The sequence below is a fragment of the Ammospiza caudacuta genome, chromosome 1, assembly GCF_027887145.1.
Source record: "Ammospiza caudacuta isolate bAmmCau1 chromosome 1, bAmmCau1.pri, whole genome shotgun sequence".
Lineage (NCBI taxonomy): Eukaryota > Metazoa > Chordata > Aves > Passeriformes > Passerellidae > Ammospiza > Ammospiza caudacuta.
The window spans coordinates 437,852-465,849 of record NC_080593.1 but is presented as its reverse complement, the minus strand read 5'-3'; the positions used below and the strand labels follow the sequence as shown (position 1 = coordinate 465,849).

The 27,998-nt window shown below is 70.1% G+C and overlaps 1 protein-coding gene across 1 annotated transcript; it reads right to left on the bottom strand.

Moving 5' to 3' along the window:
* Positions 1 to 2: 2 nt before the first annotated feature.
* On the bottom strand, positions 3 to 27,848 carry KCNH2 (potassium voltage-gated channel subfamily H member 2). Its single transcript, XM_058800830.1, has 15 exons — positions 27,773 to 27,848; positions 23,977 to 23,986; positions 22,776 to 22,936; positions 21,805 to 22,272; positions 21,012 to 21,226; positions 11,154 to 11,579; positions 8,792 to 9,170; positions 4,687 to 4,886; positions 3,665 to 3,917; positions 2,773 to 2,966; positions 2,037 to 2,136; positions 1,715 to 1,954; positions 875 to 1,052; positions 378 to 540; positions 3 to 164 (listed from the first exon to the last, which is right to left on the bottom strand). The coding sequence occupies exons 1-15, from the start codon at positions 27,846 to 27,848 to the stop codon at positions 3 to 5; spliced, it is 3,225 nt and encodes a 1,074-aa protein (XP_058656813.1).
* Positions 27,849 to 27,998: the final 150 nt, after the last annotated feature.

The following is a 27,998-nucleotide window of genomic DNA, read 5'->3' as shown; positions in this document are numbered from 1 at the left end:
CATTAGCTGCCGGGGTCGGAGCAGTGTCTCTGCAGCGGGGGCGTGCCCGGGGGGGTCCCCGCGGGCGGGGGCAGCGCCCCGGGCAGGGAGCGGCGCCGCGGCGGGGGCGGCTCCAGCAGCAGCACCACGTCCGGGGGCTCCGGGGCGCGCGGGGGGCGCGGGACCTGCGGAACGGGCGGGGGGTCAGTGGGGCGGGGGGGGCACCGGCACCGGGGGGGGGGGGGGGGGGCTCGGGGTGCGCCCCCCCAATACCGGCACCCCCGGGGCGGGGGGACTCGGGAGGGCGGCACCCCCAGTCCGGGGGCTCCGGGGTGACCCCAGCCCCCGGAGCGGGACAGTGGAACCCCCCCAGCCCAGGTGCGCCCCCGGTGCCTCACCTGAGCGAGCGGGCGGATGGGGGTGATGGGCAGGGTGGGGGGCAGCGGCCCCGGGGGGGGCTGGTGCGGCGAGGTCACGGCGCTGTAGGCGGGGGGCACCAGCACCTGGCGCTGCAGCAGGTGCACGATGGACGAGATGTCCGAGCTCAGCCGCGACTCCAGCCTGCGGGATGGCGGGGCCGCCGCGGGGTGAGAGGGGAGACCCCCAGCCCATCCTGTCCCCAGGACCCCCGGCACCCCCAGCCCATCCTGTCCCCAGGACCCCCGGCACCCCCAGCCCATCCTTCGCACTACCCCCGGGACCCTCAGCACTGCCCCTGTCCCACCCTTCTCTGCTCAGGGTTCTCCAGACCCCTTTCGCAATGGGGAGGCTCCCACGGGGTCTCAGTGGCCCCCCTCGGGTCCCCCCCGACCCCCCAGATTTGCCAATGGGGAGACTCCCAAGGGGTCCCGCTGCCCGAGCCCCCCTCGGGTCCCCCCCGACCCCCCAGATTTACCTGTTGAGCTGTTTCTGGAGCAGGTCCAAGCGGGATTCCAGGTCGGAGCGCTGGCGGCGGGTCAGGGTCGGGGTGGGGTTTGGGGGGCCCCCGTGGGAACAGCGGGGCAGCTCCTGGTACTGGCGGCCCCGGGTGTCACCCCAAAAACTGAAGATGTTGGAGACTCCCGAGAAGGCGCCTGGAACAGGAGGGGGGCAAATGGGTTTGGGGGGTGAGGAAATGAGGGGGGAGGTTTGGGGGGTTCAGGGGCCTGGGGGAGGGGTGGGGAGGGGGGGCTGGGTCTTTTGGGGGGGCTCCACCAGCCTTAAACAGGGAGGGGAGGATTGGGACCCCCTGCCCAACCAGAGGCCCCCATCCCCACCTGAGGGGATGCAGGGGCAGGGAGGGGGAGGGCTGAGAATGGGGGAGATTAGAGGTTTGGGGGGAGCTCTGGAACCCTGAGTGAGGGGAGCAGGAGACGGGAACCCCCCCCCCGGAACCCCCACCCCAACTTTCACCCGGAGGGCTCCAGGGCTGCGGGGGCAGCGGGAGAGGGGGGTCAGGGCTGGGTGTGCTGCAGCTTTGGGGGGTCTGCAGGACCCCGAGGGGGGAGGGCTCCAGGGGCTCAAGGGCAGTGTGAGGGGGGGTTCAGAGGGGGGAGCCAGGCTGTGCTGCAGTTTTGGGGGGTCTGCAGGACCCCGACCGAGGAGAGAAGGGAGACCCCCCCCAAATCCAGCTGAGGGGGGCACAGGGGAGCAGGGGACAGGGGATGGACAGGGGATGAGGGCTGGGGACAGCAGTGCCAGGGTTTGGGAACAGGAGGGGAGGAAGGGGCCGCCCCGCGCACGCCCCCAGACCCACCTGAGAGCGGGTTGCACACGTCGCTGCCGCCGCGCTCCTCGGGCTCGGGGGGCGCGGGGGGGGCGCTGCGGAACGGGGACAGCGCGGTGGCGCCCGGGGGGGGCGCGGGCGGCTCCTCCTCGTCGCTGGAGCCGCAGCTGGAGGGGCTGGGGGGGGGGTCCCACTCGGCCGGGCCGGGGGGCGCTCCGGGCGCTTGGCCGTCCCCGCGCGGCGCCCGGGACTCGCCGGGGCTGGCGGCGTCTGCGGGGCACGGAGCGGGGTCAGGGCCGGGCCGGGACACCCCGGGGCACCCCGGGGGTCCCGGTCCCCCCCAGCCCCGCACCTTTCTCGGGGCGCCGGCGGAAGGAGAGCTTGCGGCGCCGCAGCCGGGAGAAGCCGCCGTCCAGCTCGTCGCTGCCCGGGGAGCCGGGGATCATGTTGGTCTGCGGGGCACGGGGGGCACCGTCGGGGGCTGCGGACCCTCCCCGAGCTCGGGACCCCCCGAGCTCCCTCAGCTCCTCGCAGCTGGCTCAGCGCCCCCTCCCTTGCTCAGGACCCCCACCCAAAACTGCACAGAATCCCCCAGCCTGCTCAGGACCCCCCAACCTGCTCAGGACCCCCCAACCTGCTCAGGACGCCCCCAATCTTCTCAGGGCCCCCAACCTGCTCAGGACCCCCCACCCAAAATTGCACAGAATCCCTCAGCCTGCTCAGGACCCCCCTCCCAACCTGCTCAGGACCCCCCAGTCTGCTCAGGACGCCCCCCCCAGCCTTTCTCAGGGCTCTCCCGGCTCTCTCAGAACCCCCCAAGACTCCTTGAAACCCCCCAACAACCTGCTCCGAACTCCCCCAACTCCCTCAAGACTCCCAGTTCGCTCAGGACCCCCCAAACTGGTCAGGACCCCCCTCAGCTTGCTCTGAACCCCCTTATTTGTCCAGGACCCCCCATTTCCAGGACCCCCTCAGCTTGCTCGGAACCCCCTTACTGGTTCAGGACCACCCCTTTGCAGGACCCCCGGTTCACTGGGACCCCCGGCTCGCTCGGCCCCCCCCCCCCCGTGTTTTGGAGCCGCCCTCACGTCGCGCAGGTTGAAGGTGATCTCGAGGGTGCCCCAGAAGCGGTCGGAGAACTCGGGGTACATGTCGAGCACCTCGAGCAGGTCCTCGCGCAGGATCTTGTGCAGGTCGCAGTAGGTGAGAGCGCGCACGTCCGCCCGCGACTTCCCGGGCCGGGCGTGCAGGTGCAGCGGCTCCCCGAAGGTGTCGTTCTTACCTGGGGGGGGGCACGGGGGGGAAACGGGGATCAGCGGGGCCCTGCACTGCCCCCGGCACCCCAAGGTGTCGTTCTTACCTGGGGGGCACGGGGGAAACGGGGGGACACTCAGGGTGTGCACAGGGCTGGGGGACCCCGGGGGAAGGGGGTCCCCAGGAGGCGGGGGTCAGTCTGGGCTTTGGGGGTCCCCAGGAGGCGGGGGTCAGTCTGGGCTTTGGGGGGTCCCTAAGGGGGGGGGGGGGTCAGTCTGGGCTTCCCCCAGCACTGGGGGTGCCCAGGAAGAGGGTCAGTGTGGGCTTTGGGGGGTCCCCAGGAGACGGGGGTCAGTCTGGCCTTTGGGGGGGTCCCCAGAAGGGGGAGGTCAGTCTGGGCTTTGGGGGGTCCCCAAGATGGGAGGTCAGTGTGGGCTTTGGGGGGTCCCCAGGAGATGGGGGTCAGTCTGGGCTTTGGGGGGTCCCCAAGATGGGAGGTCAGTGTGGGCTTTGGGGGTCCCCAGGAGATGGGGGTCAGTCTGGCCTTTCCCCAGCACTGGGGGGTCCCGGGATGGGGGGGATCCCTCGGGATCTGGTGCCACCCGAGGAGCACCGGGGGTCTCCAGGAGACGGGTTGTCACCCTGGGGGCACTCGGCACCCCAAAAGCAGCGGCTGCTGCCCCACAGGCACTGCGGCACCCCCGAATCCCTTTTGGGGGGGCTCACCCAGGATGGCGACCACGACGTCGCCGCGCAGGATCTCGATGGAGCCGCGGGAGATGAAGTAGAGCGCGGTGAGCACGTCCCCGGCGTGCACCAGCGTGTCCCCGGGGGGCGCGTGGGTGGTCTTGAACTTCATGGCGAGGGCGCGCAGGCAGCCCTTGGTGGCGCCGCGGAACGGGGCGCAGTTCTGCAGCAGGCTGCGGTTCAGGTGCAGGCAGATGTCGGCCTGCAGGCACTCGGGGAAGCCCTTCAGCACCTGCGGGGAGCGGGGGGTCACGGCGGCACGGAGGGTGGGGGGTACCAGGGGTCGGGGCAGGTTTTAGGGGTCCCGGAGGGTCTCGCCGCGGTCACACCGGTGCCGCTGGTGCTGGAAATGCTCCCTGAGGAGGGGGGCTGAGGGCAGAGGGGTTTGGGGCTCCCATGGGGTTTCGGGGGCTTTTTGGGCTCTCACCGCGTTCATGTCGATGCCGTTGGTGTAGGACCAGGCGTGCTGGAAGAGGGGCTGAGGCCCGGGGTGGTTTGGGGGTCCCAGGGGGCTTGGGGTGTTTCTGGGGTGTTTCTGGGTGTTTTGGGGGTCTCACTGCGTTCATGTTGATGCCGTTGGTGTAGGACCAGGCATGCTGGAAGAGGGGCTGAGGGGTTTGGGGCTCCCATGGGGTTTTGGGGGTTTTTTGGGCTCTCACCGCATTCATGTCGATGCCGTTGGTGTAGAACCAGGCATGCTGGAAGAGGGGCTGAGGGCCATGGGGTGTTTTGGGGGTGTTTTTGGGGTGTTTTTGGGATGTTTTGGGCTCTCACCGCATTCATGTCGATGCCGTTGGTGTAGGACCAGGCGTGCTGGAAGAGGGGCTGAGGGCTGGGGGGTTTGGGTGGTTTTGGTGTGTTTTGGGGTGTTTTGGGCTCTCACCGCGTTCATGTCGATGCCGTTGGTGTAGGACCAGGCGTGCTGGAAGTACTCCCTGAGGAGGGGGTGCTGGGGGCTTGGGGTGTTTTTGGGGTGTTTTTGGGGTGTTTTGGGCTCTCACCGCGTTCATGTCGATGCCGTTGGTGTAGGACCAGGCGTGCTGGAAGTACTCCTCGAGGCGCTGGCGCAGCGGGTTGGGGATCTGGTGGAAGCGGATGAACTCACGCACGCGCAGCATCTGCGTGTGGTAGCGCGCCGTGCCCGAGTACAGCCGCTGGATGATGGCCGACACGTTCCCGAAGATGCTGGCGTACATCAGCGCTGGGGGGACAGCGTCAGGATGGCGCTCCCGAGCGCCCAGAGCCCCGCTGCCACCCCCCGGGCCGGGGGACAGGGTACCCGTGTCCCTGTGGCCCCGAGAATGAGCACCGGGTGATGGATAAGGTGCTCCCGAGGATGCTGCCCCACATTGGTGCTGGGGGGGGGTATGTCAGGGGGCTCTGCACCCCCAAACACCCCCAGACCTCCCCAGAGCCCCGCTGCCACCCTCTGGGCCGGACGCAGGGTCCCCGTGTCCCTGTGTGCCCGAGAATGAGCACCGGGTGATGACCGAGGTGCTCCCGAGGATGCTGCCCCACATCGGTGTTGGGGGGACTTGTTGGGGGGCTCTGCACCCCCAAACCTCCACTGCTGCCAGGGCTGTAGTGTGGGGTACCCTTCATCAGGCAGGGTGCCCACTGTCATGGGGTCCCCATTGTCACTGGGAGGTGTCCATCACCAGAGTGCCCTTTGTCACAGGGGTCCCATCAGCACAGGAGTGACCCCATTATCATGGGGTGTCCCCATCAGCACAGGAGTGTCCCCATCAGCACAGGAGTGCCCTGTGTCACGGGGGTCCCCATCACCACACAGGTTTCCACTGTCAGCAGACCCCATAATTGTGAGGGTCCCCACTGTCATGGAGGTCCCCATGGCCATGGAGGGGCATCATCGTCATTGTCAGTGCCAAGAGTCATCCAGGGAGTTCTCACGTGCCTGAGCCCACCCGTCCCCCAGCACTGCCAAGGCCACCACTGACCATGTCCCCAACTGCCACATCCACAGGGCTTTTAAATCCCTTCAGTGATGGAGACTCCACCATGGCCCTGGGCAGCTGGGCCAGGGCCGGATCACCCTTTTAGGGAAGGAATTTTCCCAATATCCAACCCGAACCTCCCCGGCAACCTCTGAGGTCCCTGTTCCCTGGAGCACAGCCCGACCCTTCCCCGTCTGTGCCCTCCTGGCAGGAGCTGTGCAGAGCCACGAGGGCCCCTGAGCCTCCTTTGCTCCGGGTGAGCCCTGCCCAGCTCCTCAGGGATTCTGCAGCCCCTGCCCAGCTCCTCAGGGATTCTGCAGCCCCTGCCCAGCTCCTCAGGGATTCTCCATTCCCTTCCCAGCTCCTCAGGGATTCTCCATTCCCTTCCCAGCTCCTCAGGGATTCTGCAGCCCCTGCCCAGCTCCTCAGGGATTCTGCAGCCCCTGCCCAGCTCCCTCAGGGATTCTGCAGCCCCTGCCCAGCTCCCTCAGGGATTCTGCAGCCCCTTCCCAGCTCCATTCCCTGGACTCTCTCCAGCCCCTCCAGGTCTCTCCTGCTGGAGGGGCCCAGAGCTGCCCCAGGGTTCCAGGGGGGTTCCTCAGCAGGGCCAGCACAGGGGACAATCCCTGCCCTGGGTTGTGCCCACCTGGGCGCCCCTGGGCTCGTGTCCAGCTGCTGTCACCAGCCCCTGTGCCCAGCCTGGACGTTCCATGGGGCCGGTGTGACCTACAGGCTGGTGTGACCCACAGGTGTCCCCAGCCCGTGGATCTCTGCAGAGCCTCCTGTCCCCAGCAGAGCCACCTCCCACCCAGCTGTGTCACTTGAGGACAGGCCACGAGGGGCCCTGATCCCCAGAGCATCAGTGCAGGTGTCAAACAGGGACAGCCCCAAAACTGAGCCTGGGGGTGATCCTGCAGCCCCCCGTGTGTGTGGGTGCAGATACAGGTGTCACGCACAGGTGTGTGGATATACACACAGCTCTGCACACTCACAGGTGTGAGGGTACACACACACAGCTCTGCACACTCACAGGGGTGTGGATATACACACAGAGCTCTGCACACTCACAGGTGTGAGGGTACACACACAGCCCTGCACACTCACAGGTGTGAGGATACACACACAGCTCTGCACACTCACAGGTGTGAGGATACACACACAGCTCTGCACACTCACAGGGGTGTGGATATACACACACAGCCCTGCACACTCAGGTGTGAGGATACACACACACAGCCCTGCACACTCAGGTGTGAGGATACACACACAGCTCTGCACACTCACAGGTGTGAGGATACACACACACAGCTCTGCACACTCACAGGTGTGAGGGTACACACACACAGCTCTGCACACTCACAGGTGTGTGGATATACACACAGCTCTGCACACTCACAGGTGTGAGGGTACACACACAGCCCTGCACACTCAGGTGTGAGGGTACACACACACAGCCCTGCACACTCACAGGTGTGAGGATACACACACAGCTCTGCACACTCACAGGTGTGAGAGTACACACACACAGCTGTGCACACGCACAGGTATGAGGGTACACACACAGAGCTCTGCACACTCACAGGTGTGAGGGTACACACACAGAGCTCTGCACACTCACAGGTGTGAGGATACACACAGCTCTGCACACTCACAGGTGTGTGGATACACACACACAGCCCTGCACATTCACAGGGGTTTGGATACACACACAGTTCTGCACACTCACAGGGGTGTGGATATACACACAGCCCTGCACACTCACAGGTGTGAGGATACACACACAGCTCTGCACACTCACAGGTGTGAGGATACACACACACAGCTCTGCACACTCACAGGTGTGTGGATACACACACACAGCTCTGCACACTCACAGGGGTGTGGATATACACACACAGCCCTGCACACTCAGGTGTGAGGATACACACACAGCTCTGCACACTCACAGGTGTGAGGATACACACACACAGCTCTGCACACTCACAGGTGTGAGGGTACACACACACAGCTCTGCACACTCACAGGTGTGAGGGTACACACACACAGCTCTGCACACTCACAGGTGTGTGGATACACACACACAGCTCTGCACACTCACAGGTGTGTGGATATACACACTCACAGGTGCTCTCACGCCCCATGGCCACTCACACCCCATCAGCCTGACACAGACAGGGAAGATCTCCTGGAGCTGGTGTTGGGGGACAGGTGGCCAAGGCCCCCAGGGCTCTCACACACACCTGGCTGCACACACAGGTGCTCACACACACTCACACACACAGAGGTGTGCAGCACACACTCACACAGCTCTCACACTGCACAGGTGCTCACACACTCCTGGCTGCACACACAGGTGTTTACACATACCCAGGTGTGCAGCATACACTCACACAGCTCCCTGAACACACACAGGTTCTCACGCACACACACAGCTGTGCAGGCACACACTCACACAGCTCTCACACACACCCGGGTGTGCAGCACACACTCACACACAGGTGCTCACACACACCCAGGGGTCCAGGTACACACTCACAGACCCGCTCACAGTCCAGGGCACTCACACACAGCCAGGTGTGCAGCACACACTCACACAGCTCTCTCACACACACCCAGGTGTGCAGCACACACTCACACAGCCCGGGGCTCTCACACACACCTGGCTGCACACACAGGTGCTCACACAGACACCCAGCTGTGCAGCACACACAGCTCTCACACCCTGGGGCTCTCACACACACCCAGGTGTGCAGCACACACAGCTCTCACACCCTGGGGCTCTCACACACACCCAGGAGTGCAGCACACACAGCTCTCACACCCTGGGGCTCTCACACACACCCAGGTGTGCAGCACACACAGCTCTCACACCCGCTCACACCCCGGGGCACTCACATCCGATGAGCATGACGCAGATGGAGAAGATCTTCTCGGAGTTGGTGTTGGGGGACACGTTGCCGAAGCCCCCAGGGCTCTCACACACACCTGGCTGCACACACAGGTGCTCACACACACCCAGGTGTGCAGCACACACAGCTCTCACACCCTGGGGCTCTCACACACACCCAGGTGTGCAGCACACACAGCTCTCACACACCCAGGTGTGCAGCACACACAGCTCTCACACCCGCTCACACCCCGGGGCACTCACATCCGATGAGCATGACGCAGATGGAGAAGATCTTCTCGGAGTTGGTGTTGGGGGACACGTTGCCGAAGCCCACGCTGGTGAGGCTGCTGAAGGTGAAGTAGAGCGCCGTGACGTACTTGTCCTTGATGGAGGGCCCGAAGCTGCCGTTGAGGGGCTTGCCGATCTGCTGGCCCAGCGCGTGCAGCCAGCCCGTGCGCTGCCCCTCCACGTTGCCGATGGCGTACCAGATGCAGGCCAGCCAGTGCGCGATCAGCGCGAAGGTGCACATCAGCAGGAACAGCACGGCCGCGCCGTACTCGGAGTAGCGGTCCAGCTTCCTGGCCACCCGCACCAGCCGCAGCAGCCGCGCCGTCTTCAGCAGCCCGATCAGCGTCGTGGTCTGGGGACGGCACGGGAAGGGTTACGGGGGGTGGGGACACCCTGGGGACACACACACGGGGGTGAGATTGCATTCGGCAGGGAAAGGGTTACGGGGGTAGGAATAGCCCAGGGACGCACAGAACAGAAAGGGGAGTTCCGTGCCCCCTCCCCACATCAGCAGCCCGATCAGCGTCGTGGTCTGGGGACGGCACGGGAAGGGTTACGGGGGGTGGGAATAGCCCAGGGACCCACAGAACAGAAAGGGGAGTTCCGTGCCCCCTCCCCACATCAGCAGCCCGATCAGCGTCGTGGTCTGGGGACGGCACGGAAAGGGTTACGGGGGGTGGGGACACCCTGGGGACACACACACAGGGGTGAGATTGCATTCGGCAGGGAAAGGGTTACGGGGGTGGGAATACCCCAGGAACAGAACAGAGAGGGGGGCTCCACACTCTCTACATACATCAACAGCCCAATGAACGTTGTGGTCTGGGGAACAGCAGGGAAAGGGTTACAGGGGATGGGGATACCCCAGGGACCCACAGAACAGAGAGGGGGGGTTCCATCCTCTCTCCCCACATCAGCAGCCCAATGAGTGTCGTGGTCTGGGGAGCTGCACAGAAAGGGTTACGGGGGTGGGGATATATCGGGGACCCACAGAGGAGTGAGGTTCCATGCTCTCTCCCCCCAGCAGCATCGTGGTCTGGGGAACGGCAGGGAAAGGGTTACAGGGGTGGGGACACCCTGGGGACACACAGAGGGGAGAGGGGGGTTCCATCCTCTCTCCCCACATCAGCTACCCCACCAGTGTTGTTGTCTGGGGAGCGGCACAGAAAGGGTTACAGAGGTGGTCTGGGGACCCACCGAGGGGTGAGGAGGGGTGGGGGTTTCCATCCTCTCTCCCCCCATCAGCAGCCCCAGCAGCATCATGGTCTGGGACTGGCACAGAAAGGGTTACAGGGGTGGGAATACCCCAGGGACCCCCAAAAGGATGAGGGGGGGTTCCATCCTCTCTCCCCGCATCAGCTACCCCCCCCAGTGTTGTTGTCTGGGGAGCGGCAGGGAAAGGGTTATGAGGGTGGGGATACCCCGGGGACCCCCAAAAGGGAGAGGGAGGTTCCACATCAGCAGCCCGATGAGTGTCATTGTCTGGGGACCGGCACAGAAAGGGTTACAGGGGTGGGGATACCCGGGGAACCCCCAGAACAGAGAGGGGGGTTCCATCCTCTCTCCCCACATCAGCAGCCCAGTGAGCGTTGTGGCCTGGGGAGCGGCACAGAAAGGGTTACGGGGTGGGGATACCCTGGGGACCGACACAGGAGTGAGGGGGGCTCCATCCTCTCTCCCCACATCAGCAGCCCCACCAGTGTCATGTTACGGGGGACAGGAAAAAGGGGAGGGGGTGACACTGAAGAGACACCCTCAGAACCCCAAAAGGGGGGGGGGGCTTGCCCCAAGCCGGGCACCTCCATTCTGGGGGTCTCCCCCTGCCCCAGGTGCCCCCAGGCTGAGGGTGTCTGGGGAGGCAGGAAAGGGGGCTCAGCAGAGCCAGAGAGCCCCCCCAGACCCCTGGTAGGGCAGGGGGGCTGTGAGCCCCTGTCCCCCTCCCCACATCAGGTCCTGGTGCTCCCAGTGTCCCACGCAGAGCAAAGGTGGGCTGGGCAGGGGGATCAGAGGGGTCTGGGCAGGGGATTCAGGGGGGTCTGGGCAGGGGGATCAGGGGGGTCTGGGCAGGGGGATCGGGGGGTCTGGGCAGGGGGTTCACAGGGGTCACCAGGGCCACTGTGGTGTCCTGGCCTGGGGGTGCATATGGGACCCCCAGACACTCCCCACAGGAGGACCAGCACCCAGGAACAGCCCCCACTACCCCAACATCCACCCCAGCACTGGGGGCACCGGTGGGACCCCCAGCCACAGCACAGACCCCCAGAGCAGCACTGCCCAGCTGGCAGGGCTGGCCCCCCGTGTCCCCACGTCCCCATGTCCCCGTGTCCCCTGTCACCTCCTCGGAGCCGGAGCCGAAGATGAGCAGGTCGAAGGGGATGGCGGCCACCATGTCGATGAGGAACCAGCCCTTGAAGTAGTGGATGGCGATCTTGGCGGGGTGGCTGACCACCTCCTCGTTGGAGTTGACGTAGGTGGTGCGGAAGTTGATGAGGATGTCGATGATGAACATGATGTCCACGATGAGGTCCACCACGTTGAGCGGGCTGCACGAGTAGCCGCAGTGGTGCCGCTGCGCCTCCTCCGAGTCGCTGAGCAGGAAGGCGGCCGAGTAGGGCGTGAAGATGGCCGTGTAGATGACCAGCAGCAGGATCAGCCAGTCCCACACGGCCTTGAAGGGGCTGTAGTGCAGGATGGTCCAGCGGTGGATGCGCGGCGCCTGCAGCTTGTACTCGGGGAGCACATCGGCGCCCAGGGACAGCACCTGGGATGGGGGGGACACGGGGCTCAGCCTGCACCGCAGCACTCCCCAGCACCCCACAGCACCCTGCCCCTGCCACCACAACCCCAAACAGTGTGGGACGGTGCCCTTGGCCATGCTGGGTCAGTGCTGGATGATGGCCATGCTGGGTCAGGGCTGGGCTTTGGCCATGGTGGGTCAGAGCTTGGCCTTGGCCAGGGTGGGTCAGGTCTGGACCCAGGGGTTCTGGTGGGTCTTCACAGCCTCAGCAGCGCTGTGACATTCTGGGGTGAGGTGTGACCCCAACAAGGGCACGTGGGGGGCTGCAGGGGGGCAGTGCTGCTGCAGGGCTCACACCCCCAGCCTGGGGAGGGGTGGGCACCTGGGTCAGGAGCCTCCTGCCCAGACCCCCTGATCCCCCTGCCCAGACCCCCTGAACCCCCTGATCCTCCTGCCCAGACCCCTCTGATCCCCCTGCCCAGACCTCCTGATCCTCCTGCCCAGACGCCCTGATCCTCCTGCCCAGACCCCCTGATCCTCCTGCCCAGACGCCCCTGATCCCCCTGCCCAGACCCCCCTGAACCCCCTGCCCAGACCCCCCTGAACCTCCTGCCCAGACCCCCTGAACCCCCTGCCCAGACCCCCTGATCCTCCTGCCCAGACCCCCTGATCCTCCTGCCCAGCCCAGCCCAGACCCCCTGTGCTCTGGGTGCCCATCACTGAACCTCGTGGTTTCAAAGGTCCTTCCCAAAATCAACATTCTGTGACTCTGGGGGGCAGGGGGAGCCCAGCAGAGGCAATGGGGGGTGCAGGGACACCACCACGTGTGACCAGGGGTGCCCGGAGGGGACAAAGCCCTCCACACCACAGAGCCCCACAAATACCAGCAGGGCATCTCCCACCCCCTGATGCTGCCCTGTGCCCCCGATCTGTGCCCCCGGCCATTGCCATCCCCAGCGAGGGGCACGGCCTCCCCCTGGCATTCCCACCCGGAGGGCACAGCCCCCTCCCCAGTGCCAGTCCCTGCGCAGAACGCCTGGGGGCACAACGCCAGGGGTCCTTGTGGGGTCCTGGTCACCCTTGGGGGCGCCTGGGGGGGCCCAAGGGTTCCTCAGCCCGCACAGCCCCACGGCAGGGGTGGCAGGAGGTGACCCAGGGCCCCCGCCCTGTGCCCCACAGGGGTCACAGCCCCCGTTCTGCCCCGTGGGGGGTCACGGTGCCCCTGTCCCCCCGGCGGTCCCCTCGCTCCCCCAGGCCCATCGTGGGGCTCCATCTGGTGCCGCAGCCCCGGGAGGGGACGGCTGCCATCCCCCTGCCCCCGAGGGGTCCCTGGGGGTCCGGGGTGCCCCCGTCACGCAGAGCCAGAGCTTTATGTAAGCCCCGAACCCTCCCGAGCCACGCCGAGGACACGGACGCGGCCCCCGCAGCCCCCGCCAGGGCTCGGGAGGGCGCAGAGCCGCCAGCCCACCCCGCGGCGCCCCCGCCCCACCGGCCGGGTCAGGGGGCGCGGGGAGGGCGGTCCCGGTACCTGCTCCTGCGGTCGGTGCCCGGTGCCATCGCGGCGGAGCCCCAGGCAGGCGCTGCAGAGCGGGACCCCGGGCATGGGGCAGGGCCCGGGGGGCGGCCCGGCCCGGGGGGGCGCGGGGGACGCGCCCGGCAACTCCTGCAGCAGCTGCAGGAGCGCGGGCAGCATCCTCGGCACGGCGGCGGCGGGGTCAGCCCGCGCCGGCCCGGGGCTGCCGGGGAGCCCCCCGGCCCGGCCCCGCGCCCATGGCGTGCCCGGGACCCCCGGCGGGCGCGGGGAGCCCCGGCGGCGATGGGGAGCCCCGGTGGCGATGGGGACCCCCGGCGCCGTGCGCCAGCCGCGCTCCGCCGGAGCCGACAGGAATTATTGGGGCGGAAATTTTCCCAGGCTGCTCCGCTGCCGCCGCCACGGCCACGGCCAGGGCTGCCCCCCCGGCCCCCCAGCGCCCCCCCAGCGCCCCCCGGGCCCCCCGCCCGCAGGGACAGCGCGGGGACAGCGCGGGGACAGCGCTGCGGCTGGGCGTGCCCTCGGGCGGCGCGGCACCGGGTGCGACAGTCACAGCCCCTGGCAGCCCCAGGGCACCCCCAGGGCACCCCCACCTGCCCCAGGTGTGCGGGACAGCGCTGCCCACGGCAACCAGCAGGGCGTCACGGGCCACACTCGCGACAAGGACACGGCGGGGATGTCCCTCACCCGTGCGGTGTCCATAGGCCAGGATACCGTTCCCATCCCAGCCAGAACATGTCCCCCACTGCCACACACCCCCCGGGACACAGGCCTCGTCACCTCTGTCCCCAGGGCCACCAGCCGCAGTGGCCTCGTGGGGAACAGCCACGGGTGGTGGGACACACGGCGACACTGCTGGGGCACGGGGTGATGGCACCGGGACACGCGGCGACACGCAGTGACACAGGCACACAGCGCTGGGGACACAGAGCGACGGCACCGAGACACGCGGTGACACGGGCACCAGCGCCGGAGACACAGAGCGATGGCACTGGGACACGCGGTGACACGCAGTGACACGCAGTGACACAGGCACACAGCGCTGGGGACACAGAGCGATGGCACTGGGACACGCGGCGGTGACAGCGCCGGGACACGCGGTGACACGCGATGACAGCACTGGGACACACGGCAGCTCCTGCGTCACAGCCGCCACCCCCACGCGGGGGATTCCCGCTGCCACCCGTGTCCCCACGCACCGTGTGACAGAGGGACGCGGCCACCCGTGCCTTGCGTGCGGGGGTCCCCGCTCCCAGCCCCTCCTGGGGGGCTGCACCCCGACACCCCCCGAGGCCCGGGGGTGACACGGGTGCCACGGGGCCCTGGGGACACGGGGGGTGACAGGGACCGGGGCACAGAGCCCCCGTCCCGGTGCCAGCAGGGAGCCCGGGGGGGTCCTGAGGGGGGGACCCCAACCCCGAGTGCCGGAGCCCCCCTGGCTGTGCCGGCCCGGAGGGAGGGGAGGGCACAGGGTGGGGGGGCACACACAGCGGGGGAGGGGCGGGCACGGGGGGGGGGCACACACAGCGGGGGAGGGGCGGGGGGCGTTTCCAGCCACCAGCCGCTCCTGCCGCTAAATTTATCGCAGCTGCCGCGGCAAAGTGGGACAAATCCCGGCCTGCGGCGCGGGGGGCGGGGGCCGCGCAAGGCCCCGGGGCCGGGGGGGGTCCTGCCGTCTGCGGAGAGAGACCCCGGAACCCCCCGCTCCATCCCCGAGCCTGTGGCCCCCATGGGCTGGGGGTAGCCCAGAGCCCCCCAAAATATACCCCCACGCATGGGCCCCACAGGTACACCTGTAACCCCCTCAGAATGCGCCCTGTACCGGGTCAGTACCCCCAGAGCAGCCCGTGCCCCTTCCCGGGGGTCCCAGCGAGGCCGAGGCGCTGTCCTGGCACCCCCTCCCCGTGCCAGCCCCCCGAACGGACGGGGGACACGCGGAGTCCCCCTGACCCCAGCCCTGGGGTCTCCAGCCCCCCAAATGGCGGGGCAGCCCGCAGCCCAGCGTGTCCCCCCGCCACGGGGACAGCCCCCAGCCCAGCGTGTCCCCCTGCCCAGCATGTCCCCATCCACAGGGACAGCCCCCAGCCCCTCCCCTGCCAGCAGGGTCGGGGGTACCATGAAGAGGGGTTGGGGACACCCCAAGCCCAGGTGGGACCCCCATCCCCGGTGCGTATGCCGGCACAGAGCCGATATGCGGTGATGTCCCGACCCCCGGGCCCGGTGCCACCCCCCCCGCCCCGCCACCCGTCAGTCACGGTGACACAGATGGCGGCGGCGCCGGTGACACGTTCGGCAACACGCGGCGACACGTCCCGCCCCGGTGACGCGTCCCCGACACCTGCGGTGACACCGCCACCCCCCGGGACAGCCGGCGCCGCACCTGCCGCGACCCAGACACCTGCGCCCACGGGCACCCCAAATACCGAACGGGACAGAAACAGGGGCAGGCGGCACCCCAAATACCCAACGGGACACGGGCCGGGGCAGGCTGCACCCCAAATACCGAACGGGACAGAAACAGGGGCAGGCTGCACCCCAAATACCCAACGGGACAGGGGCGGGGGCAGGCTGCACCCCAAATACCGAACGGGACAAGGATAGGGGCAGGCTGCACCCCAAATACGGGCCGGACAGGGACAGGGGCAGGCTGCACCCCAAATACCCAACGGGACAGAAACAGGGGCAGGCTGCACCCCAAATACCGAAGGGGACAAGGATAGGGGCAGGCTGCACCCCAAATACGGGCCGGACAGGGACAGGGGCAGGCTGCACCCCAAATACCCAACGGGACAGGGACGGGGGCAGGCTGCACCCCAAATACCCAACGGGACAGAAACAGGGGCAAGGCTGCACCCCAAATACCGAACGGGACAGGGATGGGGGCAGGCTGCACCCCAAATACCCAACGGGACAGGGGCGGGGGCAGGCTGCACCCCAAATACCCAACGGGACAGGGATAGGGGCAGGCTGCACCCCAAATACCCAACGGGACAGGGGCGGGGGCAGGCTGCACCCCCGAGAGCCCCCCGAGACCCTGACTGAGCCCCTGGCCCCCCCCAGGGCACCGACACCCCCTCTGTCACTGCCCTGTCCCTGCTCCCCCCCGGGCCCCCCAGCAGGGACCCCCAGCACCCGGCAGGGACCCCAACACCCGCCCCATAGGGACCCCACAGCCAGAGAGCCCCAAATCCTGCCCCATAGGGACCCCACAGCCAGAGAGCCCCAAATCCTGCCCCATAGGGACCCCACAGCCAGAGAGCCCCAAATCCTGCCCCATAGGGACCCCACAGCCAGAGAGCCCCAAATCCTGCCCCATAGGGACCCCACAGCCAGAGAGCCCCAAATCCTGCCCCATAGGGACCCCTACAGCCAGAGAGCCCCAAATCCTGCCCCATAGGGACCCCACAGCCAGAGAGCCCCAAATCCTGCCCCATAGGGACCCCTACAGCCAGAGAGCCCCAAATCCTGCCCCATAGGGACCCCACAGCCAGAGAACCCCAAATCCTGCCCCATAGGGACCCCCACAGCCAGAGAGCCCCAAATCCTGCCCCATAACGACCCCACAGCCAGAGAGCCCCAGATCCTGCCCCATAGGGACCCCACAGCCAGAGAGCCCCAAATCCTGCCCCATAACGACCCCACAGCCACAGAGCCCCAGATCCTGCCCCATAGGGACCCCTACAGCCAGAGAGCCCCAAATCCTGCCCCATAGGGACCCCACAGCCAGAGAGCCCCAAATCCTGCCCCGGCGAGTACCAGCACCCACAGGCACCCAACATCAGTCCTGGCAGGCACCCCACACCTCCCTGGGTACCCCATACCTGCCCTAAGCAGGCCCTGGCACCCACCCAATGCCCCGCAAGGGCCCAAGACCCCCAGACCTCCCCTGGGGGCCCGGGGACACCCCCAGCCAGGGCGACACTGACCCCCATGTCCCCACCTGGGAGCTGTCACCCGGGGTGGGCACGGCCAGGGCAGTGCCAGCCATCGCCAGGTGACACCAGAGCAGTGTGGGGACACCCCACACAGGAGACACCCCGACACAGACACCCCGCGCTGGGGACCCCCCCCGTCCCATCCCCGGTGCCACCGGGTACTCACGGCGCTGAGCTGCGGCGTCGCAGCCCCCTCGGGACCCCCCGACATGGGCACGGGGCACACGGGGCCGCCCGGGCGGGCAGCGACACCGGCACCCGCAGCCTCTGGCACCCGTGGCACGGCGGGGGACGGGCCCCGTGACGGGGGGACGGCCCTGGGGGACGGGGGGACGGCCCTGGGGGCGGCGCGCCCGCCCCGGCCCCGAACCCCGGCCCGGTGACGCTGGCACTGACCCACACCCGCCCCAAAAGGGAACGGCTGCCAGCACCTGGGACACACTCTGGGGACCGCCAGGGACACCCGGGGACCGCCAGGGACACCTGGGGACCGCCTGGGACACGCTGGGGACCACCGAGGAGATGCTGGGGACGGCCGGGGACACCTGGGGACCACCTGGGACACAGCAGAGGCCATAGGACCCACAAGCCGTGTCTCCTCGGCACACCACAGCCACCACGGCACAGCGGGACACGGCTCCGAGCCCAGCCGAGGCACCAGGTGGGCAGTGGGCACCCATGGGGGGGGGGTTATGCCCCCAAGCCCCGGGGGGCACTGGGGGGCTCCAGATCCCCCTGAACCCCCAGAGCCGCCCTCCGGAACCGCCAGTGCCCCCCACGCCGAGCAGGGGGGCACCCCCGGTACCCCACAGCCCCTGAGGGCGGGATGAGCCACAGGAGCCGTTTCCCCAGGGCCCCTCGGGACCCCCAGCCCCCCGCAGCCCCTCAGAGCCGCTGCTGCGACCCCCAGCGCCAGCCCCCGCTCCGTGACCCCCGGCCCGGCGTGGGGACACCCCGCACCCCCCACGGCAGGATAAATTGCGCGTCCCCGTTCCCGCCTCGGGGGGACACCCATCCCCGAAATCCCGGGACCCCCAAACCCATCCCAACACCCCGGCCGCGCTCCCCGGTGCCCGCCCCCCTGTCCCCCATCCCGGCACCGGGACACCCCCGTGCCCTGTGCCGTGGGACGCCAGCGGGACCCCGTTCCCACCGCGGGGGGACCCTCGGAGCCCCCCGGAGCCGCCCGCAGCGCCCACCGCTGTCCCAGCGCTCCGTGCCCTCCATCCCGGCACGGGGACACCCCCGTGCCCGCGCACGGTGAAGCGACAACGGAACCGCGATCCCGCGGCGGGGGGACCCTCCCAGAGCCCCCCGATCCCTCCAGAGCCGCCCCCCCAGGACCCCCGGTGTCCCCCGCCCCCGGACGCCGAGCCCACGCGCGCCCGTACAAACCGGGGGTCCCGCTCTCCTCCCGGTGAGACCCCCGCCCCCCCGTACCTCCTGTGCCACCAGGCTGGAGACGCGCACGGCGCGGCGGACCCGCTCCCGCCGCTCCCCGTCGGGGCGCTCGGGGCGCTCCCCGCTGTCGCGCCGCGCCGGGGCCATGGCCGCGCTCGGGGGTCCCCGCGCCCCCCCGGCCCCGCGCGCGGCAGATGGAGCGGGGCGGGACCCCCCGAGCCCTCCCCGCCGCTCGCCCCCGCCGGGCCCCCCCGGCGCAGCCCTCGCCACTCCCCGGGGGAGGGACCGGGAGCGCCCGGAACGGCCCCGCGGGGGCTCCGGGGCGCGGCGGGGCACGGGGGGGGCCGCGGAACCGGTGCGCTCCCCGCCTGCCGCACCGGCACCCCCTGCGGCACCCCGGGATCCGGGAGGGATCCCCGAAGCGTGACTGGCACAGCGCTGGCACAGGGGACGGGGACGGAGGATGACGGGCACGGGGACAGCGGTGGTGGGGACACGGACAGTGACGGTAGCGATGAGCTGGCCCTGGCAGCCCCGGCTGATTCACGGTGTCCCCGTGTCCCCGTGTCCCTGGCCACTGCCCAGCCCTGGCACTGCCCCACGGCTGCGCACCCCCAGCCCCGACGAGAGGGACCTGGGGGGCAGCGGGGCCGGGGTCGGCAGGACTCGTCCTGCACTGGGGGGTCCCTGTTGTCCCCAGCCCGCTGTCCCCGAGAGCCAGCGATGCCCCAGTGACACCCCTGGCTGGTGGCACCGCCGGCTCCCCACCCACCCTGAGTGGGGCTGGGGTCCCCCCGCCCGACCCCCCCGCCCGACCCTGCCCCACGCAGGGATCCCCTCCAGAACGGAGCAGGAGTTCCCGGGGCTCCCATGAGCCCTGGGGGTGTCACGGCCACACCAGGCCCCTGTCACTGTCACCCAGAGCGCGGTGACCTTGACGGGCGCTTGGCTCCGGCCCCGCGGGTGAATCACGGTGCCGCTGCAGGGACACCCTGTCCCCAGAGCCACCGACCCGAGGGGCCGAGCCACGGTCCCTGTGTCCGTGTCCCCCGTTCCCCCGACACTCCTCCAGCCGGGACACCCCGAGGCTCCCCCGCCGTGCCGGGGGCACAGCCCGGCCCGGTGACCGCAGCCGCGTCCCCTCCTGGCCCCGTGGCAGCGGCGGCGAAGCGAGAGCGCAGCGTCACCCCGGCGGCACAATTAACCACGGCCGGGGCAATCGAGAGGTTCCGTCAGGAGCTGGGGGGACGGGGATGCGGAGTGAGGGGGGTGCCACCACAGAAGGGTCCCTCCAGCCCCCAGAAGGGTCCCCCCGCCCCACCGAGGACCCTGCGGCTGCCCCAGCACCGGCGCGGGAGCCCCGGAGCCCGGCCTGGAGCTCGGGGTGGGAGCGGGGGTCCCCACGGGGCCCCTCACGTGTGCGGGCAGGTGCGGGGCCGGGGGGCCCGGGGGGACCGGGCAGATGCGCCGGGGCTGCTCCGTCCCCCGCCAGCTGCCGGGGACCCCGGGGACACCGCGGGGCGGGACACGCAGCGGTCCCCACCCCGCACGGCCCTCCGGGGATGCCCCGGCCCGCCGGCCCCCCCGGATCATTAGCGGAGGGAAATGAGGGTGTAATTAAGCGGCGCCTCCTGCTCCCGCGGCAGATGGCGGTTACACAACGGGCCGCGGATTAGCGGCGGCCGCCAGCGCCTGGCACCCGGCAGGCACGGCACCGGGGCCGGGGGCACAACGGCACCGGGGCCGGGAGTACACCGGTGAGAGGCACAACGGCACCGGGGCCGGGGGCACAACGGCACCGGGGCCGGGAGTACACCGGTGAGAGGCACAACAGCACCGGGGCCGGGAGTACACCGGTGAGAGGCACAACGGCACCGGGGCCGGGGGCACAACGGCACCCGGCAGGCACGGCACCGGGGCCGGGGGCAGCGCGGTGAGGGGTACAACGGCACCGGGTCCAGGGGGTACTACGGCACAATGGCACCGGGACCAGGGGCACAACGGCACCGGGGAGTGTCTGCCCCCTGCATCCCGCTGGGAGCGCCCCAGGGGCTGTCCCAGACCCGGCTGCCCCCGGCCACGGCACCCACCGCCCCAGAACACCACGGTCACGACCCCCGGCCAGTCCCCCCAGCACCACTGAGCCACCTTGGCACTGCCCGGTCACTTTGGCACCACCCGGACACTTCGGCACCACTCGGACACTTTGGCACCACTCGGTCACCCCCAGCACTGCCTGCACATCTTGTCACGGCTCAGACACTTTGTCACCGCTGGGCCATCCTGGCACAGCCTGGCCACGCCATCACTGAAACTGCCCGAACACCGAACACCTCGGCACAGCCCAGCCGCGTCTGCACCACGTGCCACCTCTGGCACCTCCTGGGCACCTGGCGGCACCTGGCCATCTCCAGCAGCACCTGGCCACCGTGGCATTCCCCACTAACCTCTGTCACCACTTGGCCACCTCTGGCATCACCTCCAGCATCACCCAGTCAGCTCCCCCCAACCCCGGGGCCCTCCACAGCCCCGGGGGCTCACCGTGTCACCTGTGTCACCTGTGTGACCTGTCCCCCGTGCGGGTCTCACCTGAGTGACCTTCTCGGTGACATTGTGGGTGCGGTCGCGCAGCTTGGTGGGGGCGATGATGGGCCGGGGGGCGGGGGGCGGTGCCAGGAGCCCCCCCGGCTGCAGGTCCATGAAGTTGAGGGTGATCTGCGGGATGCGGCCGATGGCCCGGAACCGCGCCAGGTCCGAGTCCGACGTGGAGTTGAGCAGCGCGCTGCGCACGGCGGCCACGGCGCCTGCAGGGGGACACACGGGCACCGTGCTGTCACACGGCGGCGGGACTGTCACCGCGGCACGGAGCCGGGATCCGCGGGGCAGGGGTCCCACAGCTCCCTGGGCTCCGGGGGCAGGGGTCCCACAGCTCCCCTGGGCTCCCGGGCAGGGGTCCCATGGCCCCTGGGGGGATCCCACAGCTCCCAGGGCTGGGGGTCCCAGGGCAGGTGGAGCCCCAGGGCGGACACAGAGCCCCAGCCGTATGTCACCAGCCCCTGTGCCACCAGCCCGTGTGCCACCAGGCCCCCCAGGGACCTGCAGAGCTGCTCTCAGTTACCTTTAATGGCATTACAATAATTGTCCCTTATCCTATTACCCTTAACGAGCTCTGGGGCCAACGAGGTGACTCCCGAGGGGATTCCCAGGGTGACTGCACCCTGTGGCTCAGGGGGCTGCGGGATGGGCCAGGAGGGTCTGGGGTCATGGGGAGGGGGTCGCCAGCCCCTGCTGTGGGGCGGTGGGATGGGGGTCACCAGGGTCCCTGGCTGTGGCTGCCCCGTGTCCCCTCCCCGGTGGCTGTCGCCGTGTCCCGTGCCCGTACCGGTGCTGGAGCCGCGGTGCAGGCCGGTGCCGGCGCTGGCGCTGGCGTGGCGGCTGTGGCAGCGCTTGTCCCCGTCGCCCTTCATGGCCTCGATGTCATCGACGGAGGAGGCCCGGCGGAGGCTGCGGAGGCTCTCTCGGGACCGGCGCTCCCGGGAGCGGCTCCGGGCCAGGCTGTGGTTGGCGAAGGCCAGCGCCAGGCGCTCGGCCCGCGGGGACAGCTGCGGCACCGGCGGCTCGGGGTCCCCCATCAGCGCCGCCTCGTCCTCGGCGCGGTCCCCGGCCTCCAGCGACGAGGAGGCGTCCTCGGGGCCCGAGTCGCTGGCGGGCGGGCCGGGCTCCAGGGCCAGCGGGTCCGTGAGCCCCGGGTCCACGACCACCACGTCCGGGGGCTCGGGGGGCTCGGGGGGCAGCGACTGGCGGCTGCCCGTGAGCGCCAGCAGCTTCAGCCGCAGGGAGCGGCTGCGACCTGGGAGGGACAGGGGTGGTCACACCGGGACAGGGACAGAACCTGGCTCCAAACCCGCACCCGGTGCTACTCCGGCCAAAGGGACCGGCTGTACCCCAGGGGCAGGGCTGGGTCACACCTGGGCTGGGGACAGGGGCAGGAGCAGCTCCAAACCCCCACGCGGCGCTGCTTCATCCGCAGGGATCAGCTGCACCCCGGAGTCAGGGCTGGGGCCGGGGGCAGGGTCTGACCCCCTCCCCACGGTGCTGCCGCTGTCCCCATGTGCCCCAAAGCAACACCTTGGACACGGGGTCAGCAGGACATGGGCTGACACCAGCCCGGTGGCACTGACCCCATGGCCCCTGCAGGAACCCGGGAGGAGGGTGTGACCCGGTGTCCCTGTGTCCCCATTCCGGGGGGCTGACCCGGTGTCCCTGTGTCCCCACACCTGGGGGTGACCCCGTGTCCCTGTGTCTCCCCCTACCTGGGCTGACCCGGTCTCCCTGTCCCCGGTGTCCCCGTACCTGCAGGCCCCCAGGGGGCCGGGGTGACCCAGTGGTTGGTGCTGGGGGTCGGGGCCTCCCCGGGCTCAGGCTCCCTCACGGCCTCGAAGTTGAGGATGAACATGATGACGGTGCCATCCTCGTTCTTCACCGGCACCACGTCCACCAGGCACGGGAAGGAGCTGCCTGCGGGGAGGGGGGACAGCGACATGGGGGGTGGCACTGCCACCCGGGAGGGACCCCCGCCTGGCCCCGAACATCCCTGCTCGGCACCCCCTCCTGCCCCCCGGTATCACCCCTGCCTGCCCCCAACGCTGACCCCACCGCGGGGGGAAACTGAGGCACGGGAGGGCGGGGTGCCCCTTTCTCCCCCCAATCCCGTGGCGTGTCTGTGCGTGGGCAGCGGCGCCGGGGGTGCTCCGGGGGGGCTCCGGGGGTGCCGGGCAGGGTTAATCCGCTCAGAACTCGTTAACAGCTGTGGCGTTAATCCGGTGCCACAGCTGGAGGCGGGGGGGGGGGGGGATTCGGGGTGCTGGGGGCAGCCCGGGGCAGCCTCTGGGGGACGGGGGGGCATCTTGCTGCCCCCGGCACCCCTCACCCTGAGGGGACGCGGGCGGGAGGCGCCGGGGGACACGCGGGTGGCGCCGAGCACCGAGTCCCGCAGACGGTGTCCCCCCGGCTGGCACCGGGCCCGGCCGCCTGGCACGGCGGGTGCCAGCTGGCACCGTCCCCGCTCCCGTGCCCGCGGCGGGGGGATTCCCTGACGCACGCGGGGCCGCGGGCAGCACGGGGCGGCACGGGGCGGCACGGGGCGGCCGCGGGGTCCTGGCAGAGCCAGCGCTGTGAGGGGATTTGCGCCATCGAACCGGGATCGCTGCGGCTCCATCCGCCCCCGCAGGAGCCTTGGGGCCCCGGGCCCGACAGCTCCGGTCCAGCTGCCCGTGGGGGGGCACAGGGGGCACAGGGGGTCACGGGGGGACCGCAGGGGCACAGGGGTACCCCCCTGCAATGGGAACCGCCCCCCTTGCCCCCCTCACCCTAAGTGCACTGCCGACCTCCAGAGCTGTACCCCAAATCCCCCCGCACCCCCACACTGCACCTCCAGCACCCCCAGTGCTCCCCGTGACCCCCAAAGCGGAGGGACCCCCCTGGCCCCCCATCCCTGCTCCCCCACCCCGGCTCCCCCTTACTGCACCCCTGCCCTGGGACCGCGCCCCCGCACCAGGAGCCACCTGCACCCCCAGGCCCGCAGCCAGGCTGGGGACACCCCCACGGCACAGGGGGGACCCCGCACCCCGAGGTGTCACAGTGACAGGGCCCCCATTCAGCCCCTGGTGCTCCCGCCCCGCACCGACACCGGGGCCACGCACGGGGTGGGGGTCCCCAAAGGCACCTGGGGGTCTCAGTGCCCCCTCCCTGTCCCCAGGCAGCCCGCGGTCCCTGCGGTGTCCCTGCGGGGACACAGGCGCCCCACGGGCGCCGTGACCCCGGCGCGTCCCCGGCACCGTAAACAACACGTCTGCGAGACAAATGGCTGCAGCAGCAGCAGCGCGGAGCCGCGGCGGCTCCAGGGCTCCAGCGCGGCTCCAGCGCGGCCCCAGCCAGCAGCACACGGCACCGGGCACCGGCACTCCCCGGGGGCGCGGGGCGGGGGCTGCAGGCCGCCGGTGAGCGCCACGGCACGGTCCCGAGGGACGGCAGCGACCCCGGGGGCACCGGGTGTGCCGGAGCCACGGCAGCAACGCCCCTGCCCCACCGAGCCTGGGGGGCTAGTGCAGTGAGGGGAGCCCCCAGCACCCCCACACCGGGGCTGGTACCATGGGGAGGAGACCCCCACGGTGGCACCACTGCACCCCCAGGGCTGGCACCCCCGCAGCACCGGGACCCCCAGACCCAACTCGCTGCCAAGGGTCCCTCCCCATCCCGAGGGACAGACGGACCCCATGGACTGTCCCTGTCCCGGTGGGGGCTCCCAGAGCACCCCAGAGCCCCACCACACCTCCCCATGGGCCCCACAGAGGGTCCCAAGGGCTGGCAGGGGCAGGGACCCCTCACCACTCCTGGGAGCCCCCTGTCCCTCCTCTCCCCGGCAGCACAGGGGGGCTGGTGAGGGGTGAGACCCCCACGCTGCTCAGGGGGTGTCGAGGTCTCTGGGGACCCAGGGAAGGCCCCAGGCACGAGCCCCCTTTCCCCCAGCCCTGTGGCACCCGGCAGGCCGAGCAGCGTCACCCTAACGAGGGCACAACGCGGCTCCAGGGGGGTACTGTGTCCCCCCGTGCCCCAGAGCCCTGGCACCGCACAGTCCGAGGGGCACAGGGCCGTGCCAGGCACAGCCACGCAGCAGGGTGGGGGTGCCAGGGCCGGGGGGGAGCCTCTGCCCCCAGCCCACCCCACAGGGCACCCGGGGCCACGCCAGCAGCTGGCACCGGCTTTGTTTACTCCAGCACCGGAACCGGGGCCGTGTGCCCGGAGCCGGGACAGCTGTGGTGACAGCCGGGACACCTGGCACTGGCACGGGGCCACGCCGAGGGGAAGCACCGGCACTAGCGAGGCGGGGAGCCAGCCCTGCCCGGGCTCTGGGGGCACAAGGACCGGGGATGGCACAGGGACCCCGGGATGGCACAGGGACCTGGGATGGCACAGGGACCCCGGGATGGCACAGGGACCTGGGATGGCATCTGCCAGGGGGCTCCACACAACACAGGGACCGGGGATGGCACAGGGACCCCGGGATGGCACAGGGACCTGGGATGGCATCTGCCAGGGGGCTCCACACAACACAGGGACCGGGGATGGCACAGGGACCCCGGGATGGCACAGGGACCTGGGATGGCATCTGCCAGGGTGCTCCACACAACACAGGGACCCGGGATAGCACAGGGACCGGGGATGGCACAGGGACCCGGGATGGCACCTACCAGGGTGCTCCACACAACACAGGGACCCGGGATGGCACAAGGACCCCAGGATGGCACAGGGACCCGGGATGGCACAGGGACCCCGGGATGGCACAGGGACCCTGGGATGGCACCTGCCAGGGTGCTCCACACAACCCCGCGGGGATTGTGGCACTGTGACACCAGCTCAGCCCCCTCCAGGTGACACAGCCCCCTGCATCCCTGTTTGTGGGGATCACTGCACCCCACAACCCCGCACCCACGACACATGGTGGCTTCCTGGGCCCACCTGGCGGCCACCGTGGCACCAGGAGGGGCTGACGGCTCACAGGGGGCTGGTGCCCATCTGGAGCCACCAGGGCCAGGCTCGCACCCTGCTGGAAGCCACCACGGGGTTGGAGAGTGCTGCGAGCCCCCGGGGCTGCCAGGGTCCCCCGGGTCCCCACGTGTGCCAACAGCTCCTGCCACCCAGCTGTGTCCCCGTGCCCACAGCTCCTGCCACCCAGCTGTGTCCCCGTGCCCACAGCTCCTGCCACCCAGCCGTGTCCCTGTGCCCACAGCTCCTGCCACCCAGCCGTGTCCCCGTGCCCACAGCTCCTGCCACCCAGCCGTGTCCCTGTGCCCACAGCTCCTGCCACCCAGCCGTGTCCCTGTGCCCACAGCTCCTGCCACCCAGCCGTGTCCCCGTGCCCACAGCTCCTGCCACCCAGCTGTGTCCCCGTGCCCACAGCTCCTGCCACCCAGCCGTGTCCCTGTGCCCCTGTCCCAGCGCAGGCCCCCGGGGTGTCAGTGCCCCCCTTGCCGCGGTGCCCAGCGCAGCCCCCTGTCCCCCGGCTCCGTACCATCCTTGCGGTAGAAGCAGATCTCCACCTTGCGCTCCTCGGCGCCCAGCAGCGCCTGTGCGATCTGGGCGGCGGCGCGGCGCTGCGTGCGGGGCCCGTGCAGGAAGTCGCAGGTGCTGGGCTGCTGCATCACCTCGGCCCGCGAGTAGCCGCAGAGCCGGCAGAAGCCCTCGTTGCAGTAGATCACGGCGCAGTTCTCCACTCGCGCGTTCCCGATGATGAACTTGCGGCCTGCAGGGACAGGGGGGCGCGGGTCAGGCCGGAGTGGGGGTCCCTCCACCCACCCACCCACGGCTCTGGATTTCCTAGGGACACCAGGCCGTGAATCATCCTGCTCGCTCCCCAGGGACCCTCCCAAGCTGGTGCCATCACCACCGTGGGGACCCCAGAACCGCTGGGATCCCCCAATCACAGGGACCCCAGAACCACGGGGACCCAGGGGCTCCCAGCACGGCAGGGACCCCCCAGGAGCAGGGACCCCCCAAGAGCCACAGATACCTCACAGGAACCCCACAACAGCAGGAACCCCCCAAGAGCTACAGACATCTCACAGGAACCCCACAACAGCAGGGACTCTGGGATGCCCTCATCACCACGAGGACCCCCACAACTGCAGAGACCCCTTAGGGACACCACTACCACGGGGACCCTGGGACCCCCAGCACCCCACCGTGAGGGCAGCGGCTCAGCCAGGCCAGCCCCCCGAGCACAGCCTGTCCCCAGCAGGTGACACGCCCAGCCCGACCCAGGGGCAGCATCCCCCCGCATCCCTGCCCTGTCTCCAGCCCGGGGGTGCCCAGGGCCTCACCCCAGAGGAACCCCCCGATTTTCAGTCTCCCGGAGCCCCCACTCTGCCAGGCCGCCCTGCAGCAGCTGCTGGGCAGTGTGGGGGGCACAGCCAGGGGGACCCCCAGCCCCACAGCAGCCTGAGCGGGCGCTGGGGGCCGCACACCTCGCGGACTGGGGAAGGCCCAGCTCTGGCAGCGCGGAGCCGGGGCTGCTGGGGGTCAGGGCGGGCAGGAACCCCCCGCCAGCCAGGGCTGTCCCCGTCACCGCAAGCCCACCCGAGCTGGGGACTCGGGGACGCCAGGGCGAGCAGGGTCCCTCCTGCCGGGCTGGTCCCCGCCACCTCAAACCCACCCAGGGCCACAGTGCCCCCGCTGCCCTCCCTGCCGGGTACTCCCCGGTATCTCCCGGTGTCTCCCGATCTCCTCCCCCCGCGCGGATCCCCCTCGCCCCCCCAGCCCCGCTCCCGGTGCCCCCGGCGCCCCCCACTCACTCTGCCCCTCGAACTTGCGGATGATGGTGTCCAGGAAGGTGTTCTGGGGGGCGACGTGCCCCCGCCGCACCGGCATCGTGCCGGGCCCATGGGCAGCGCCGGCGGGGCGGGGGGGCCGGGCCCGGGGGGGCCCCGCGCCGCGGGGGGTCCCGCTGCCCTTGAGCCAAGGACGGCGCCGCTCGGGGGGGGCCCCGGCCCCGGCACCGGGGGGGCCCTCCCGGCCCGC